The following is a 19,631-nucleotide window of genomic DNA, read 5'->3' on the forward strand; positions in this document are numbered from 1 at the left end:
AAAAAAAAAAAAAAAAAAAAAAAAAAAAAAAAAAAAAAAAAAAAAAACAGGTACATGATAAATATATGCAATTTTATTAGTCAATTAAAAATACTGTAATGTTAAACTTCTTGTTGCTGTCAACTATCAGTTGATGATTGTGTATTCAGTATCCATTGATATTGTCTCCAGTCATACCTCTGTAACACCCTGAACATGGTCAGTCTTGTCTGACTTTGGAAGCTAAGTACAGCAGGGCCTGGTTAGTGCTTGGGTGGGACACTGCCTGGGAATACTGGTTGTTGTAGGCTTTAAAAAAAAAAAGATCGCCAGGCACGGTGGCTCATGTCTGTAATCCTAGCACTTTGGGAGGCCAAGGTGGGTGGATCACCTGAGGTCGAGAGTTCAAGACCAGCCTGGCCATCATGATGAAACCCCATCCAAAAATAAATAGGGGGCCGGGCGCGGTGGCTCAAGCCTGTAATCCCAGCACTTTGGGAGGCCGAGGCGGGTGGATCACGAGGTCAAGAGATCGAGACCATCCTGGTCAACATGGTGAAACCCCGTCTCTACTAAAAATACAAAAAATTAGCTGGGCATGGTGGCACGTGCCTGTAATCCCAGCTACTCAGGAGGCTGAGGCAGGAGAATTGCCTGAACCCAGGAGACGGAGGTTGCGGTGAGCCGAGATTGCGTCATTGCACTCCAGCCTGGGTAACAAGAGCGAGACTCCGTCTCAAAAAAATAAAAATAAATAGGTAAATAAATAAAGATCACTGATTGAGAAAATACTAAATGACAAGCTGCAGTGAATTCAGAAACACTGAATGAAATTTGGTTTTGAAATTGGGTTTTATTAATTATAACAGCATTTACATATACTTGAAAAATGTTACACATTTGTTCGGTGTGTATTTAGAGTGGTAAAGAGAGCATTCTCCAGAAAGTGGGATGTGCTCGATGGACTCAGACTTGACAAAAACTCCTGTACACCCCAGGGTCCCTGAGCTCATGGATGGTTGGAAATCACTTCTGTGATAGATATAGGATACATGTGCAAGGTATTATTATTATTATTATTATTGTAATTGCATAGGACCAAATATTATAGTGTATCTCTTAAATACCATTATGCCCACAGCAGGTGAAGGTATAAAACTGTTTTCCTTGGTCAGGTGGCTCACGCCGAAGCCCCAACACTTTGGAAGGCTGAAATGGATAGATTGCTTGAGGCCAGGAATTCAGCACCAGCCTGGACAACATGCCAAAACCCTGACTCTACAAAAAAAATACAAAAAATTAGCTGGATGTGGTGTGTGTGCGCCTGTGTTCCCAAAGGATTGCTTGAGCCTGAGAGGTCAAGGCTGCAGTGAGCTGAGGTTGTGCCACTGTGCTCCAGTCTGGTTGACAGAGTGAAAACCCTGTCCTAAAAAATAAATAAATAAGGCTGGGCGTGGTGGCTCATGCCTGTGATCCTAGCACTTTGGGAGGCCAAGGTGGGCGGATCATCTGAGGTCAGGAGTTCAAGACCAGCCTGACCAACATGGTGAAACCCCATCTCTACTAAAAATACAAAAATTACCTGGGCATGTGGTGGACACCTGTAAGGAACGGCACATCTGCTGTGGGCTCTTGGCCAGCAAGAGGGTCCCAACCTGGATAGGGGAGTGCGTGGAAGAAAAGAATAAAGAACAGACGGGGTCTGGAGGGTTGAGAAGTCAGTGCTTCACCAACAACTTTATTGTGCTCAGGGTCTGGTTATATACATTTCAATCAGGCTGACTTGTGTCAGCTAAAAGGATGTTTCCATGAGATAATGGGGAACAGAAAGTTTCAAAGTAAAATGACAAGCTACCTTACATCGGATAGGAACAATGGAAAAAACCAGGTGGTAGTCATTATCTGGGTAGGGGGACATATGTTTATCTAGGTTAGAGAGTCACAAGCAAGGTCATAAACATGTTTATGTAAAAACTAAAGAATGAACTAAAAATGGACACAATGTATCTCACGGCCATGAGGCCACCTGGTAATCATAAATCCTTTATTAAAAGTTTTTCTTTAATGTAACCTTTCTTTCAGCTCTTAGTTTCCCATAGCTTGACTTCCTCCAACAGGAGGCCTGTGTCTGAGCTCAAGCTCATCATAAGGTGAGACCTAGTTTACAAGGGGCCTCACGTGGGAGCGTTCCCCACAGGCACCTATAATCCCCGCTACTCGGGAGGCTGAGGCAGGAGAATCTCTTGAACCCGGGAGATGGAGATTACAGTGAGCTGAGATTGTGCTATTGCATTCCAGCCTGGACGACAGAGCCAGGCTCCATCTCCGGGAAAAAAAAAAAAGGTCACTTTTCCAATGTACTTATTAAGGCTTTTCTCCCCAATCATTGTAGCTTAGGAAAAGATGGTCTATTTAGAAACTAAATCCAAATGTTTGGATTTATTTTGGTAGCTATTTAAAGCTATTACTATAACCATACAGCCCTAGATTATGTAACTCTATTACCAATGTGCTGTAATCTCAATCTATTGGAGCATTTAATTTTAGAATTATGATTTTACATGATACAGTTTTGCATTTCATATTCCATGCCCTTTCCTGGAGTACACACTACAGTGTTTTGAGGTGTGAAGGTGTCCAGTTTATAGAGCCACAATTCATAGAGACTGATTAAAGCTTTGAGTTTTTCCACTTGGGTTTCATGTTTAATTTTTAAGATAGAAGTAAATTTAGTCATAACACTAGTAGCTCTTATTTTTGTAACTTCCTGGAATTACAGACGGGAAGTTTATTTACATTTTATGAGTGGAATTTTATAGTCTTACTCTGCACGTAATTTTGTTGACATTTTCCAAGAAGAATGACTTTAAAATGAAATTAGTTAAATTCTACTGATTTGGAATTGATCCTTGGCAGATCAGTGGCTAAAATCATTATCTGAATACATCAAATACATTGTTACTTTTAGCCTTACAACTCTCAAGTGAGATAAGCCATTTTATGGATGACCACTTGTGAGTTATAGAGCATGACTGGTCTAAGGGCTAACAGCTAGGAAGGAAAACAACTGTAATGTGTACATAATTGTAACCACCTCAACTTTGTGTCTTTTATCTACAAGTTGCTTTCTGCTGGGTCTCTTGGGCTTTAAGGTTTGGGTGCATCTATTGAGCTGTGGCCAGTGAAAGTAAGTAGCGTAACAGTTCCAGTGATCATAGATCTGAGAGCCAAGCCCTGTGGCTCTCTCATTGGTATTGGGAGCTCTTGAATGTGTTCCCTACCTTGACTACTGCCGTATATTTATCCTACAAGCCATTTTGTGGATTTTTTTTTCCCTGTATATGCGGATAAATTACGTTACATTTTTTGGTGCTGGGGGGCAGGCAGGATCTTACTCTGTGGTACAGACTGGAGTGCAGTGATGTGATCATAGCCCACTGCCCCTTTGAACCCCTGGGCTCAAGGGAATCCTCCTGCCTTAGCCTCCTGAGTATCTGGGACCACAGATGTGAACTGCCATGCTTGGCTATTTTTTGTTTTTGGTTTTTGTAGAGACGGGATCTCACTCCACAGCATGGGCTGTTCTCAAACTCTTGGGCTTAAGTGATCCTCCTGCCTTGGCCTCCCAAATTATGGTGGTTACAGACATGAGTCACCATACCCGGCCTAACTTATAGTACTTTTCTAATGCTGTGGGTGTTTCCCTTCCCTTATAAAAATTATATAAATGTTTGTTATAGGCTTTTAAAGAAAGTATTTAGAAGAAAATCAAAATTACCCATCATTTCACTACCCAGAGAGAACTGATAGATTCCCTATTTATTTGTATGTATTATATAAACACAGTTGAGTTGATTAGATTTATAACCAGCTCCCACTTCTTTGCACTTGACATTTTCTCATGTCATTACAAAGTCTTTCACTTCATGGCAAATGATTATAAATGATTTAGCCATTTGGACATACCGTAATTTATTTAATTCCTCTATTATTGTATGTTTAGATTGATTCTGGAGACTCCTAACTGGAGTCATTAAGTTTAGCTGCTTACTTTATGCCTAATTATTCTTGGATATCAGAGCATGGGTGCACCTTTTAGAGAGTACAGTCAAATGAAAAGGCACTGGGGCTGGGCACGGTGGCTTATGCCTGTAATCCCAGCACTTTTGGAGGCCAAGGTGGGCAGATATCTTTGAGCTCAGGAGTTTGAGACCAGCCTGGGCAACATGACGAAACCATGTTTCTACAAAAATACAAAAATTAGTCAGGCATGGTGGCTCATGCTTGTAGTCCCAGCTACTTGGGAGGCAGAGGCTGGAGAATCGCTTGAGCCCAGGAAGCAGAGGTTGCAGTGAGTCAAGATCATGCCTCTGCACTCTAGCCTGGGCGACAGAGTGAGACCCTGTCTCAGTAAGAAAAATTTTAAAAAGCTACTGGAAGTAGTGGAAGGAGATGCCAAGGAGTGGCCTAACCTCTTTCCCTGTTCCTTTGACTGACACAAACTTTTTCATTTTGGGAGGATACTCAGGGGCAGATAGGGGTTAGGCAGCTTGCCCAGAGTCTTGGAGTGGGACCTCACCTCAAGGCAATAGAAGATCATTTAGAACATTGTATTTAATCATTTTGTTTTGTTTTGTTTAGAGTCAGGGGTCTCACCTTGTTGCCCAGGGTTGATTGCAGTGGCATGATCATAGCTCACTGTAACCTCGAACTCCTGGACTCAAGGGATCCTCCTGCCTCAGCGTCTCCAGTAGTTGGAGGACTACAGGCGTGAACCATTGTGCCCAGCTCCTTCTTTCTTTTAATATTAAAAATATCCTCGAGCTCACATGAACTATAAGGAAATTAAATTAAAAAAAGAAAAAAAAATATCCTCTAGCACTTTTGCTTATAGGTCTAAATATGTCTCGCATTTTTTTAGGAATAGATTCCTGGAAATTCATTTTTTTAAGTGAAAGCAAGTTTATTCAAAAGTAAAGGAATAAAAGGGTGGCTACTCCATAGATAGAGCAGCCCAGAAATTGAATTTCTGTGTCAAATGCTCTTGATGAACATGGCTAGATTGTCTTCCTATAATATTATACTAATTTTTACTTCTTTCAGTAGCATATGGGAGTTCAGGAACCATTATACTCTAAGCTACACTGAGCACAATCTTTTTTAACTATGCAAACGTTTTCTTGCCTTAATTACATTTATTTTTTTATTTTTATTTTTTTTTGTGACGGAGTCTCACTCTGTTGCCAGGCTCGAGTACAGAGGCGTGATCTTGGCTCACTGCAACATCTGTCTCCTGGGTTCAAGCAATTCTCGTGCCTCAGCCTTCTGAGTAGCTGGGATTACAGGCACGCACCACCATACCCAGCTAGTTTTTGTATTTTTGCTAGAGATGGGGTTTTACCATGTTGGTCAGGATGGTCTCGATCTCTTGACCTCGTGATCTGCCCATTTAGGCCTTCCAAAGTGCTGGGGTTACAGGTGTGAGCCACTGTGCCCAACCATTTGTTTTACTTTATTTGAGATGGAGTCTTGCCCTGTTATCCAGGTTGGAGTGCAGTGGCGTGATCTCGGCTCAGCTGCAACCTCTGCCTCCTGGATTCAAGCAATTCTCCTGTCTTAGCTTCCTTAGTAGCTGGGGTTACAGGCATCTACCACCATGCCAGCTAATTTTAAAAATATTTTTGATATAGGCGAGGTTTCACCATGTTAGCCAGGCTGGTCTCGAACACCTGACCTCAAGCCATCCGCCCTCCTTGGCCTCCCAAACGGCTGGGATTACAGGCTTGAGACACTGCGCCTGACCAATTACATTTCTAATATTACTAGTAGGATTGAACTTTTATTTCTTAAGTTGAATAGCCATTTCATTTCTTCTGAGTTGTCTGTTTATTTCCTTTGCTCATTTTTTCTATAAGAGTGAGTGATTTTCAGCTGGGCATGGTGTCTCACATCTGTAAGCCCAGCTCTTTGGGAGGCTGAGGTGGGCGCATCACCTGAGGTGAGGAGTTCAAGACCAGCCTGACAATACGGTGAAATCCTGTCTTTAAAAAAAAAAAAAAAGTGAGTGATTTTCTTATCAGTTTTCGTAAGTTCTTTCTATTAAGATATAATCTGTTCTCCAAGATTTTTTTTTTAAAGGACTACCTAATCACTTTAACATAATTACCAATCCAATTTTCTGGTGTCAACTAGGTCATGAGATTTTTCTCACAAGGGCTGATTATATGGTGACTATAAATAATTCAGTTTTTGGATAATCTGCCTATGCCTAATAATGTCCATAACGTGTTTCGTCTTTCCAGAAAGAAGAAATGATGTAAATCACTCACTCTCCAAACTTTAAGGTCAAAGGTGAGAAGGGAGGTCAGGAAGAACATGGCCTGGCCAAATGCTTTTCAGCGAGGATCTCTGCTGTCCCGTTTCAGCCATCATCACGTCGTAGTGTTCCTGCTCACCTTCTTCAGGTAAGCACATTGCTAAAGCTAAAGCTGCTCTCCTGCTTGTGTTTTTTCTTTTTCTTTTGAGGGAGATACTGCATGGCAAGTGTCAAATGCAGTGATGGGCATACAGTTGTGGTGAAATAGATGAGTTATTCCTTCTATTTTAGTCTTGATAGCTCTAACATAGTAGTTCTTGAGGGCTATTTTGCCCTCCCGAGGACATTTGGCAGTGTCTGAGACAGTTTTGGTTGTCACAGCGGGGGAGGGGAGACCAGGGATGCTACTAAGCATCCTCCCATGTACAGGACAGATCTCTACAACAAAGAGCGTTTTGGCTCCAAATATCAATAGTGTGGAGGGAGAAGCCCTGTTCTGTTTTTTTTTTTTTTTTCTTTTTATTACTTTTGTACTTTAAAAAAAAAAAACAAAAAACAACGTGTCTCACTTCTTTTTATCACCCTGTTTGGAGAGAAGCCCCGTGCCTCCTTGAGCAGTAAAGATGATAGAGGCGGGCCGGACGCGGTGGCTCACGCCTGTAATCCCTGCACTTTGGGAGGCTGAGGCGGGTGGATCACGAGGTCAAGAGATCGAGACCATCCTGGTCAACATGGTGAAACCCCATTTCTACTAAAAATACAAAAATTAGCTGGGCATGGTGGTATACATCTGTAGTCCCAGCTACTCGGGAGGCTGAGGCAGGAGAATGGCTTGAACCTGGGAGGCGGAGGTTGTGGTGAGCCGAGATCGCGCCATTGCACTCCAGCGGCAATTGTAAGGAACCTGTCTTAGTAGCGCTTTCGTGGCTCGTCAGTGTGACTGACTGAAGAGATTATCCACGCTTGCGATTTGGCGGCCCCAAGCGGTTCTCTTGGTAACATAGCATACATCAGGCCACTGGGTGTTGAGGCATGCTGCAAGTGACCCTGTTACTCAACTTTTTGGATATTTCTGCTGAGAAGATTTTGTTTGTTATTAATCTTTGTGAAAGGCCCCAGAAATATCTATTTATTTATTTATTTATTTGAGATGGGATCTCACCCTGTCACCCAGGTTGGAGTGCAGTGGTGTGCTCATGGTTCACTGCAGCCTCAAACTCCCGGGATCAAATGATCTACCTGCCACAGCCTGTTGAGTAGCTGGGACCAGAAGCATGAGCCATCATACCTGGCTTTTTTTTTTTTTTTTTTTTTAATTATTTGTAGAGATGAGGTCTTCTTATATTGCCCAGTCTGGTCTTGAACTCCTGGGCTCAAGCAGTCCTCCTGCCTCAGCCTCCCAAAGTGCTGGGGCTACAGGTGTGAGCTACCATGCTTGGCTCATCCTTTTTTTTTTAAAGAGAAGAATTATTGGCCAGGCACGGTGGCTCATGCTTGTCATCCCAGCACTTTGGGAGGCTGAGGCAGGGGCGTCACCTGAGGGTAGGAGTTTGAGAACAGCCTGGCCAACTTGGTGAAACCCCATCTCTACTGAAAATGCAAAAATGAGCCAGGTGTGGTGGCAGATGCCTGTAATCCCAGCTACTTGGGAGGCCGAGGCAGGAGAATCGGCTTGAACCCAGGAGGTGGAAGTTGCAGTGAGCTGAGATCTTGCCACTGCACTCCAGCCTGGGTGACAGAGCAAGACGAGCAAGACTCTGTCTCAAAAAAAAAAAAAAAAAAAAAAGAAGAAGAATTCTAAAATTGAATAAACACCCGGTTTGGTGGCTCATGCCTACAATCCCAGCTATTTGGGAGGCCAAGGAGCATCTCTTGAGCCCAGGAGTTTGAGACCATCCTGGGCAACATAGCAAGATTCTGTCTCTATAAAACATACAGAAATTATCGTAGTCCTACCCTGAGTAGCTAAGATTACAGGCACACTGGGTATGATAGAGTGCACCTGTAATCCCAGCTCCCCAGGCTGGGGTGGGAGGCTTGCTTGAGCCCAGGAGGTCTAGGCTAGTGAGCTATGATTATAACTGCACTCTACCTTGAGTGACAGAGCAAGATCCTGTCTCAAAAAATAAAAATAAATAAAATTGAGAGAGTCTCTGTGAATCTATTTTGGTTTAGGGGGCTGCCCCCAAAATAAATAAAATAAAATAGAATAAAAGAAATGGACTTATGCATGTGATTTTATTGAATGCTGTTTCTTTTTGCTATTCATTCCTCTATATTCTATTTTGTAGTTATTCGTTGCTCCATGCTTCACGAAAAACATTTAGCAATGTCAAAGTCAGTATCTCCGAGCAGTGGACCCCAAGCGCTTTTAACACGTCAGTTGAGCTGCCTGTGGAGGTAAGAAGAACAGAGTGCTGGGATGGATTGAAGAAGACCGTGCCCACCCTGGATTCTTCTTAAGTTCCTTTTTGCATCTTTTACTTCCCTAGGACTCTGAAATAGCTCACTGTTTCCTATCACATAAGAGCCAGACTATTTTACTAATTTCAAAGCCTGGTCCAACTCAGGTCCATTTTACTTCTGTAGCCGGCTTACTTCTAACTGTTTTAAAATCACACCTTCTGATGAGGCTATTTTTTCATTAGCTTTCATTAATGCTGTGTTCGTTTCTGTCTTTGAGATTTTGCACATTATCCCTCTTTTTGTTTTTGAGACGGAGTTTCGCTCTTGTTGCCCAGGCTGGAGTGCAGTGGTGCAATCTTGGCTCACTGCAACCTCCGCCTCTTGGGTTCAAGTGGTTCTCCTGCCTCAGCCTCCCGTGTAGCTGGGACTACAGGTGTGCGCCACCACGCCCAGCTAATTTTTGTAATTTTTAGTAGAGACAGGGTTTTACCATGTTGGTCAGGATGGTCTTGATCTCTTGACTTAGTGATCCACTGGCTTTGGCCTCTCAAAGTGCGGAATTACAGACGTGAGCCACTGTGCTGGGACCAGAATCATAAATCTTAAAGATGGAAGTGGCCTTAGAGCAGTTATGCACCCTAACCTCCCAGGATGGAACCTCCCTTTATCATTCTTGGAAGATAACCATCCAGCTTCTGCTTCAGTAGTTCTGGGCAGAAGAAACTCGCTGTTGTGTGAGGTGGATGCTTAAATTTTTATTCAACTCTGAAGAAAATTCCCCCCGTCTCCAAAAGTTTCTGTTGAGGCAAAACATTCCTGGCTCCTTCAGCTGTAGTTTAGTTACACCGCACACCAAATGAGGAATTTCAGGTGCATCCTGAACAGTATACAGAAAAATAGGATTTGATTTAGGCACTAGATTTCCAGTTTTACTGCCTAAGGCTGCCTTTATTTTTAAGGTAACTGGATTGGGGTTTCCCAAGACCATCCCCAGTTTGGTGATTAGGAGGGCTTAACATAGAGTACGTGTGGCTGTGATTTATTCCAGTGAGAGGATGCAAGGTAAACTCGGCAAAGGGAAGAGGCTGCCATGGTGTGAAGTCTGGAGGAGGCCAGGCCAAGCTTCCTAGAGGCCTCTCGTTAATTTTTTTTTTTCTTTCTTTTTTTTTTTTTTTTTTTGAGACGGAGTTTCTCTCTTGTTACCCAGGCTGAAGTGCAATGGTGCGATCTCAGCTCACCGCAACCTCCGCCTCCTGGGTTCAGGCAATTCTCCTGCCCCAGCCTCCTGAGTCGCTGGGATTACAGGCACGCACCACCATGCCCAGCTAATTTTTTGTATTTTTAGTAGAGACGGGGTTTCACCATGTTGACCAGGATGGTCTCGATCTCTTGACCTCGTGATCCACCCGCCTCGGCCTCCCACAGTGCTGGGATTACAGGCTTGAGCCACCGCGCCCGGCCTCGTTAATTTTTAATTAAAAATTTTTTTCTTTCTTTTTTGTTAAATTATTTTTTAAGAGATGGAGCTGTTGCTATGTTGCCCAGGCCGTACCTGAACTCCTGGGCTCAAATGATCCTCTTGCCTCAGCCTCCTGAGTAGCTGGGACTACAGGTGTGTGCCACTGTGTCCAGCTAAAAAATATTTTGCATTTATATTTTTTAAAACATTTCCAGCCAGGTGTGGTGGTTCACACCTGTAATCTTAGCGCTTTGGGAGACCAAGGAGGGAGGACTGCTTGAGCCCAGGAGTTTGAGACCAGCGTGGGCAACATGGCAAGACCCTGTCTACAAAAAATTTTTAAAAAGTTGGAAAATTAAACAGAAAAAATTTCTTTCTTTCTTTTTTTTTTTTTTTTTGACATGGAGTCTCTATTGCCTAGGCTGGAGTGCAGTGGTATGATCTTGGCTCACTGTAACCTCTGCCTCCCAAGTTCAAGCGATTCTCCTGCCTCAGCCTCCTGAGTAGCTGGGACTACAGGTGTGCGCCACCATACCCGGCTAATTTTTGTATTTTTAGTAGAGATGGGATTTCACTATATTAGTCAGGTTGGTCTCGAACTCCTGACCTTGTGATCCACCCACCTCGACCTCCCAAAGTGCTGAGGTTATAGGCATGAGCCACCGCGTGTGGCCAGAGAAACACTCCTTAAGTGCTTTAAATAGAATGCTAAAAAGTACTTTTTAAAAAATATATATATATTTTTTTATTTTTATAATTGAAAATTCTTGGCTCAAGAGGTGGACAAAAAGCTTTTTATAGCTTTTATTTTTATACATAGCTTGGTTGGGTGTTTTACAAAAAGAATTCAGCAGACACAGTCTCTGTTACCTTTAGAACTTATAATGGAACCACTGACATGGACAAACACTGGAAACAGTAAGGAAACATCAGAACATAAAATCACGTTCTGCACATGTATCTCAGAACTTAAAGTATAATAATAATAAAAAGAAAGATGAGTTGTAAAGGTTTGCCTGCCCAAAAGCTATTTTGTTTCATATTTACATTTTTAGTTCTTTCTCCATCAAGAAAATGATTAGTAAAATGAATGGGGGGAGAAAATCAAAATCTATGTCTATATTAGATAATAATCATTAGATCTAATATTTGAGAACAACTCAGCTAAAAACTGTAATAAAAATTTATAGTTCTTTTATGAGAATAGTGCTAGAGAATCTAAAATTATCTCCAGGAGAAAGAAGCAGGATTTAAAGTGTCTTGGGTCAGGTGCAAAGTCTCAGGCCTGTAATCCCACCGTTTTGAGAGGCCTAGGAAGGAGGATTGCATGACCCTAGGAGTTTGAGACCAGTCTGGGCAACATAGAGAAACCACCGTCACAACAAAAATGAACAAATAAAAAAACCGCTTTGGGAGGCCTAGGTGGGCAGATCACTTGAGGTCAGGAGTTCAAGACCAACCTGGCCAACATAGCCACACTCTGTCTCTCCTACAAATAGAAAAATTAGCTGGGTATGGTGGCACATGCCTGTAGTTCCAGCTTCTTGGGAGGCTGAGGCAGGAGAATGGCTTGAACCCGGGAGGCAGAGGTTGCAGTGAGCCGAGATTGTGCCATTGCACTCCAGCCTGGGTGATAGAGTGAGACTCTGTTGTCTCAAAAAAAAAATTCACTGGGCGTGGTGGCACATACTTGTACTCCCAGCTCCTTAGGAGGCTAAAGTGGGAGGATCACTTGGTCTCTGGAGGTCAAGGCTGCAGTGAGCCATGTTTGTGCCATTGCACTCCAGCCTGGGTGACAGAGCAATTCCCTGTCTCAAAAAAGTAGTGCCTTTGGACATTCCATCTCAACCTTATGCACAGCTATGTGGTAGAGTCCCACATAAACATGTTCTACTTGCCTTATGCAGAGAACCTCGTGCGTAAGTTGGCCTGTCTACCACCCTCTGCTCACCACTTTGAAGAAGCCCTTCCATGTTAGGGAGCCTCCCCTGTCCCCCTGCATAGCTCTTAATCTGTTATAAACATTCTCACCTAGGAAACTTACACAGGGAACTTTAGTGTGTGCACAGGAAGTACCTCGACATCTAGCAGGTGCAGTAGCTTATATACTGCTCCAACTTTATTTATGATTTGGGGATTTTATTTTTTGTTAAAGATATATTTCTTTGATTCTTTTGTGGTTCATAACCTGGATTATTGGGTATTCACATGTAAGTGTGAGATGTGCCACCCTAGAACTTATTACAATGTGGTCACATTACCCACCTGACATGGATTAAAAATAAAAAAGATGTGCACTCCACCTGGGCGGCAGAGCGAGACTCTGTCTCAAAAAAAAAAAAAAAAAGATGTTTCTTTAAAATTGCTGATTGTGATTTTTCTCTTATTTAATTTTTTTTTTTTGAGAGTGTGAGTCAATGCCCCCCACTTTTTTTTTTTTTTTTTTTTTTTTTTTTGTGACGGGGTCTCACTCTGTTGCCAGGCTGGAGTGCAGTGGCACGATCTTGGCTCACTGCAACCTCTGCCTCCCAAGTTTAAGCGATTCTCTTGCCTCAGCGTCCTGAGTAGGTGGAATTACAGGCAAACGCCATCATGCCCAGCTAAGTTTTGTATTTTTAGTTGAGATGGGGTTTCACCATACAGCCAGGATGGTCTCGATTTCTTGACATCATGATCTGCCCACCTTGGCCTCCCAAAGTGCTAGGATTACAGGCATGAGCCTCCGCGCCTGGCCCAACGTTGGCTTTTTAAAATCGTTTTTTTGTTTGTTTTTTCTGGAAGCATGTTGCCGTGAGCAATGCAGTGATCACTAGTGCTATTTGGCATTACTGCCTTGGTTTATGTGAAGGCACGGCAGTTTCTCTCCACTGCTCTTGCACCGTCAAAGGGAACAAAGTGGAAAGGGTAAATCACATTTTAGTGTGGTGCAAATAATTTTGACCTTGCAGACCCCCTTGGAGAAAGGCTCTGGAGGCCTCTCCGTCTCCCTGAGTTCCATGGACCCCAGTTGGAGGGCTATGATCTGGTCTATCTCCCATCCTGTTAAAGAATCCCTTCTGTATCTTTGAGAAATTACCTTCCTGTTTCCCTCAGGGATGTCTATTGCAGGGGAAATGTTTATTGCTACACTGTGAAGTAGCCTGTTACATTTTTGACAGTTCTATAAACTAACTCAGATCTTTTTTCCGCTGATGACCCTTGATAAAGTTGAGGAAAACTTCTCACAAATCCTCGTCTCTCTTTTTCAGCATAAATTTATATTTCCGGTTCCTTCAATGGTTCCTCTTATGGCCTGGTTTCATATACCCTGCTCATCTTTAAAATGAAAATGCATGGACATTATTTAATTCATTACAAAAGATATTGACAAAATAACCATGGGTTCTTTTCACTGCTGGACCGTATATAAATATATGTAAGACTTGGTTCTTACCCTAAAGGAATGAAAAAAAACTGGATCCATTTAAACACAGCTGAAGAATATAAACATTAACTACAGAATCATACATGGCATTTTGCAGTTAGAAAGAACCTAACTCTCGGCTGGACGCAGTGGCTCACACCTGTAATCCTAGCAGTTTGGGAGGCGGAGGTGGGCAGAACACTTGAGGCCAGGATTTCAAGACCAGCATGGCTAACATGGCAAAACCATGTCTCTACTAAAAATACAAACATTATCTGTGCATGGTGACACATGCCTGTAATTTCAGCTACTCAGGAGGCTGAGGCACGAGAATCGCTTGAACCCAGGAGGTGGAAATTGCAGTGAGCCAAGATCATGCCACTACACTCCAGCCTGGGTGACAGAGTGAAACTCCAGCTCAAAAAAAAAAAAAAAAAAAAAACCGAAAAACAAATAGAACCTAACTCGTTTCATGGTTCTGTCAGCTGGCCACTGAGGAGTTGTGAGAGCTGCGCAGCTGCTTTGTCATGAATGGGTTGTAGGTGGGCTGTGATATCCCTTCCCTACGCTCCTGGGGTTGCCAGGTGGGGCTTGCGATGGCCTCGTTCTGATTTTAGGCTGGTGGATATTCCCAGGCTAATCAACTCTGACCTTGAACAGCTTCTTCAGTTCACCCCAGTGTGTTGTACAAAGATCGTTTTCTATATATGCCTATGAAGAAGCTCAGAAGTATTGGGATAAGTGGCCTCTTAAGGGCAACAAATACTTAGGACTAGAGTTAAGTTTTCTGAGTACCAGACTAGAAGGATAATAAAGTTGGCAAGACATTGTGATTTGATTGAAGTGGTTAATGAAAGATACTTCTTTTCATTTTAAAAATTAAGATGTGATTTTTAATTACCTTTTTAGTATATAGTTCTACAAATTTTGACAAACACATATAGTGTTCTAACTATTCCCAGTCAAGATATAGAACATCGCTCCCCAGATTCTCTTGCACCCTTTTTTAGTCACCCCTTCTTGCTTTCCTCAGCCCTAGGCAACCAATGAGCTTAGGAAATTATTTTTGAAGAGTACTGTAAAGTGTTTCCTTAGATGGAGTTAGACATAATTTCTCCCATCCAAGTACTAACCAGGCCTGACCCCACTTAACTTTCTCTATCAGATGAGATTGCGAGCTTTCAGGTTGGTATGGCCCTAGATGGTAGACATAATTGCTAATTGATTGGATATTGAATTCTGCCAAACACAAAGATTATAATCAGAATTTATTTCTTCTAAATGTCTGCTTTTAAACTTACTGCCCCACTTTCTCACTGAATTGACTTAGTCACTAACGTTGGAGTATTCCAATGATACATGTTGGAGGTGATAGGTTAATTGCCCCGATTTGATCATTCCACATTGAATATATGTTGTAATATCACACTGTACTCCCTCAATATGTACAATTATTATGTCAATTAAAAATAATAAAAGCCAAAAAATAGATACCAGTTATTTCTAAATGCATCAGAAGTAAAAGTTGGTCTTGAGCATGAGTGGTGTTTTGGCAGTATTTGTGAAGGGGTTTTGAGAAACAGAAAACCCTAGCAGATCCCACAGGAGCTGACCTGTTCCTGTGTCTTACTGTAGATCTGGAGCCGCAACCATTTGTTCCCCAGTTCAGAGAAAGCGACTCTTTTCCTCGGAACCCTGGATACCATTTTCCTCTTCTCCTATGCTGTGGTAAGTTTTGGAACTCTAGGGTTTAAAGGTAAAGAAAAATGTAAAAGGAAATGATTCTGAGCCTTACAAAATTTGTAAGGGATTTTGAATTTGCCGACTGAGGCAGAGTTCAGTATTTCTGAAGTTTGTATTTTTTTGTTCTTCCCATTCATTCATTTATTCATTCGTTCGACAAATATTTATTGCACATCTAGCATAGGTCAATGGGAATTTATCCTGAACAAAACAAAAATGCCCTGCCTTTATAGAGCCTGGATTCTTGGGTGTGGAGCTATGGGAGACAGACAGTAACCAAATGCTATAAATAAATTATAGAGTATGTTTGAAGGTGATAAGTGCAATGGAGAAAAATGAAGCAGAAAAAGGGGACTAAAGGGGCCTGGGTGAGGTGGTAATTTTACGTAGCACAGCTGGGAGACCTTAGGAGGCAGCAGGCCTTTGAGTGAAGACCCGAGCAGGTGAGTGAGGTCAGTGTGCTTGGATCAGAGCTGTAAGAAGTGAGGCCAGAGACTTGGTGGGGCTCAGATCTGTAGGGCTTTGGTGCCTTTGTCGGGCCTTTGGCTTTAATTTTGAGTGAGATGGGAGCTACTGCAAGGTTTTGTGCAGAGCAGTGGCAAGATCTGACTTAGGTTTGGACAGGCGCCCTTGCTGCTCTGGGAGCTGAGTTCTTTTGAAGTGAAGGATGGTGGTGGCTTGGGTCCAGTGTAGCAGTAACAGAGGCTGGGGGGAAGTCGATTTTAGCGGTGTTTTCGAGGTAAAGCCAATAATGTTTTTCCCCTCTTGAATGTGGAATGTAAGAGAAGTGTCAAGAATACCTCAAGGGTGGAAGTGTCGTGGCAGAATGGAGACTGGGGAGAGAGAGAAGGCTTTGAGGACTACTTTTGGATGTGTTACATTTGACCATTACTGCTCAGATGGTAAAGAGCAGACGCTTGGTCATTGAGTCTGGAGTTGAAGGTGTAAGTTCAGGCTGGAGATACAAGTTTTTGGAGTCCTTGGCCTATGGATGATTCATAGATGAAAACTATGAGGCTGCATGAAGTGATCAAGAGAAAAGGTGAGGGAAGGGAAGAGGTGTGAAGACTGTGCCCTAGGGCGTCCAGTCCTCAGAGATGGGTGAGGAATGGGTCAGGTGGCTGGTATGGAGTGGTAGGGAAGGTGGGGCTGGGTGTGATGGCTATGCCTGTAATCCTAGCAGTTTTTGAGGCTGAGGCAGGTGGATAACTTGAGGTCAGGAGTTTGAGACCAACCTGGCCAACATGGAGAAACCCTGTCTCTAATAAAAATACAAAAATTAGTTGGCTGTGGGTGCCTGTAGTCCCAGCTACTCAGAAGGCTGAGGCAGAAGAATTGCTTGAACCCAGGAGGCGGAGGTTGCATTGAGCTGAGATTGTGCCATTGCATTCCAGCCTGGATGACAAAATGAAACTCCATTTCAAAAAAAAAAAAAAAAAAAAAAAGAGTTGTGGAACCGATGGTAGCAGCAGCTGGAGGGTGGACTGTGAGAGGAGCCTTCCTTTTCTCTCCAGCGTCTTACTTTCTGTCTTTAAGTGTGCCTTATTAAAAATGCCTTTTAATTCTCAATGTCTAGGCAATGTGAAATACTGGGTGAAAGTTCTGAAGTAGTTTCTAAATGTTCACTTGGTTAATTATTTTTATTTATTTATTTTTTTGAGACAGAGTCTCACTCCGTCACCCAGGCTGGAGTGTAGTGGCATGATATTGGCTCACTACAACCTCCGTCTCCTGGGTTCAAGCAGTTCTCCTGCCTTGGCCTCCTGAGTAGGCTGGGATTACAGGCACCTGCTACCATGCCTGGCTAATTTTTTTATTTTTAATAGACATAGGGTTTCACCATGTTGGTCAGGCTGGTCTCGAACTCCTGACCTCAAGTGATCTGCCCGCCTTGGCCTCCCAAACTGCTGGGATTACGGGCATAAGCCACTGTGCTCGGCTGATTTTTTTTTTTTTTTTTAGGAGACGGGTTCTTGCTGTGTTGGTCAGGTTGGTCTTGAACTGTTGGCCTCAAGCTATTCTCCCACCTCCCAAAGTGTTAGGATTACAGGTGTGAGACACCATGGCCCGCCAAGTTTTTCTAATGTAGAGATCGTCAATTTATTAGAAACACCTGGTCCTAACTGAATTTAGGTTTTAAGTCAAGACATTTTATATGTTGATGGAAGAAACCTAAAATGTGCTGCCCTTAAGGTCTTCAGTCTCACTTCCTGCCATGATCTCAGCGTTTTAATTCCTGCCACTCAGTGGGAGTAGAGCAGAAGGCAGAACCTGCCTCCAGCTCATTATTGTCTCTGCCTTCCCATTCACCCTGCCTTCGGATGTCGTGAAACCAAGGGTCAGATTAAACAGGCAGGTAGTGTGCCCTGGAAGCTTCTCTTCCACTTTTTACAAGATTGGAGCTGAAACTGCAGGGTGTGGGGTAACACATGTTAACCCAGAGTGCAGATGGCTAAGAGGAATCCCAGAGGGAGAGTTTACACCTGATGGGTAGGGGTTAATCTAGTCTAGAAAATGAAATAGATTTGTGTGCTTGTTTTATTAGAGTCATTCTTATTTATTTTTTTCCAGTTAGGGAATCAAGTAAAACCAAAGTTGGCCCTGAATTTTGGTGTGTATGTGGTAGAGTATGCAGAAGCCCACTGCCATTTCCTTTTTTTTTTAAATCTTTTCTTCCTTTTATTTTCATAACTTTTAAATTTTACTTTATTGCTGACCCTATTATCCAGCCCACTGCCATTTCTTGAAACATTTGTGAAACTCCCATAGACAGCTAGTCTAGGCATGTGAATAAGAGTTTTAAATAATATCTGTGTTTGTCTCATTTGCTTCGCAATGCATGTTACTTTTTCATTCTGTGTTATCATTTAGAGCTGTAAAATAAAATGCTTTATTTTTAGGGCCTTTTCATCAGTGGCATCGTGGGGGATCGGTTGAATTTACGATGGGTTCTGTCTTTCGGCATGTGCTCTTCTGCATTAGTGGTAAGTTGAAAAGGTCTTACTATTATTACTATTTTGGTCAGGTATTTTAGAATCCAAGTAATCCCCTTAATTCTCTGTAGAATAGAATAGTAAGATTAATCTTCATTGTTTGAATCCCTCATTTGCCTTTTCACTTAGATGAGCCTTTTTTTTTTGCGTGACAGAGTCTTGCTCTGTCACCCCAGGCTGGAGTGCAGTGGTGTGATCTCAGCTCACTGCAAACTTTGCCTCGGGTTCAAGCAATTCATTCTGAGCAGCCTCCTGAGTAGCTGGGACTATAGGTGCGTGTCACTCACTACCTGACTAATTTTTGTATTTTTAGTAGAGACAGGGTTTCACCATGTTGGCCAGGCTGGTCTCTTGATCTCAAGTGATCCTCCCGCCTCAGCCTCCCAAAGTGCTGGGATTACAGGCGTGAGCCACTGCGCCCGGCCAGGTGAGTCTTTTTAAAGTAAGATTCTAATTGGGTTTCTTTGTTGTCCCTCGGGCCCCAGCGGAGTTAATCAGTAGTCTGAATAAATGGCCTGGCATTCACTAGACCCTGGCCCCAGCCTGCCTTCCCATCATAATTGTGACTCTGCTTCATCCCTTTGCTCCAGACACACCGGGCTGCTTTTCAGGCCCCTAGCATCCTCCTCTCTGTCTCGGTGCTTTTGTTCCTGCTGTTCTGCCTGCCTTGGATGGTCCCCTTTTCAGCTCTCCGTAGTGCAACTCACTGTCTGCTTAAAGCATTGGCCAAAGGACACCTCTTTGAGAATGTCATTCCCTCTTCTGAGCTCCCGTGCCTGTTTCTTTGCAGGCACTTGAAACAGTCTGCTGCTTAGCCTGGTTATTTCTCTTTTGGACTTGCTTTCCCTTAGGGTGGGTGTGCAGTGGTTAAAATCACAGATTCCCTAGACCAGGACAGCCTGGGTTTCTGTCTCTCTTCTGTGGTTTCCTAGCTTATCATTTCTGTGAGCTTCAGATGGAGATATGCATTTTACCTTGCCCCGGGTGGCAGTGAGGACTGCAAGTTCCTGTATATGAGGTGCTTGAATCAAGTGCTGTGTAGGGCAGGATCCATGTCTGGTTATTTTTTTTTTTTCTTTTAGAGACAGAGTCTCGCTCTTTTGCCAGGCTGGAGTGCAGTGGTGCGATCTTGGCTCACTGCAACCTCTGCCTCCCCGGTTCAAGCGATTCTCCTGCCTCAGCCTCCTAAGTAGCTGGAACTACAGGTGTGCGCCACCATGCCCATCTAATTTTTGTATTTTTAGTAGAGTCGGGGGTTCACCATGTTGGCCAGGCTAATCTCAAACTCCTGACCTCAGATGGTCTACCCTCCCCAGCTTCCCAAAGTGCTGG

At 43.1% G+C, this 19,631-nt stretch overlaps 1 protein-coding gene and 1 non-coding gene across 4 annotated transcripts in view; both read left to right on the plus strand.

Moving 5' to 3' along the window:
* The window catches only part of SLC37A3 (solute carrier family 37 member 3), a 57,376-nt gene that overhangs the window by 12,008 nt on the left and 25,737 nt on the right, over positions 1–19,631 (plus strand). For all 3 annotated transcript variants that reach the window (XM_032275826.1, XM_032275828.1, XM_032275827.1), the window contains exons 2-5: positions 6,282–6,443; positions 8,587–8,695; positions 15,199–15,291; positions 18,207–18,290. In XM_032275826.1, coding sequence (XP_032131717.1) covers positions 6,355–6,443; positions 8,587–8,695; positions 15,199–15,291; positions 18,207–18,290 — 375 coding nt within the window. In that variant the 5' untranslated portion in view covers positions 6,282–6,354. The remainder of the gene's footprint in view (positions 1–6,281; positions 6,444–8,586; positions 8,696–15,198; positions 15,292–18,206; positions 18,291–19,631) is intronic.
* LOC116550481 lies at positions 12,329–12,431 on the plus strand. Its single transcript, XR_004268443.1, has one exon. It is a non-coding gene; the product is annotated as a small nucleolar RNA U13 (small nucleolar RNA).

The sequence above is a fragment of the Sapajus apella genome, unplaced genomic scaffold, assembly GCF_009761245.1.
Source record: "Sapajus apella isolate SASKATOON/1434 unplaced genomic scaffold, GSC_monkey_1.0 scaffold7, whole genome shotgun sequence".
NCBI lineage: Eukaryota > Metazoa > Chordata > Mammalia > Primates > Cebidae > Sapajus > Sapajus apella.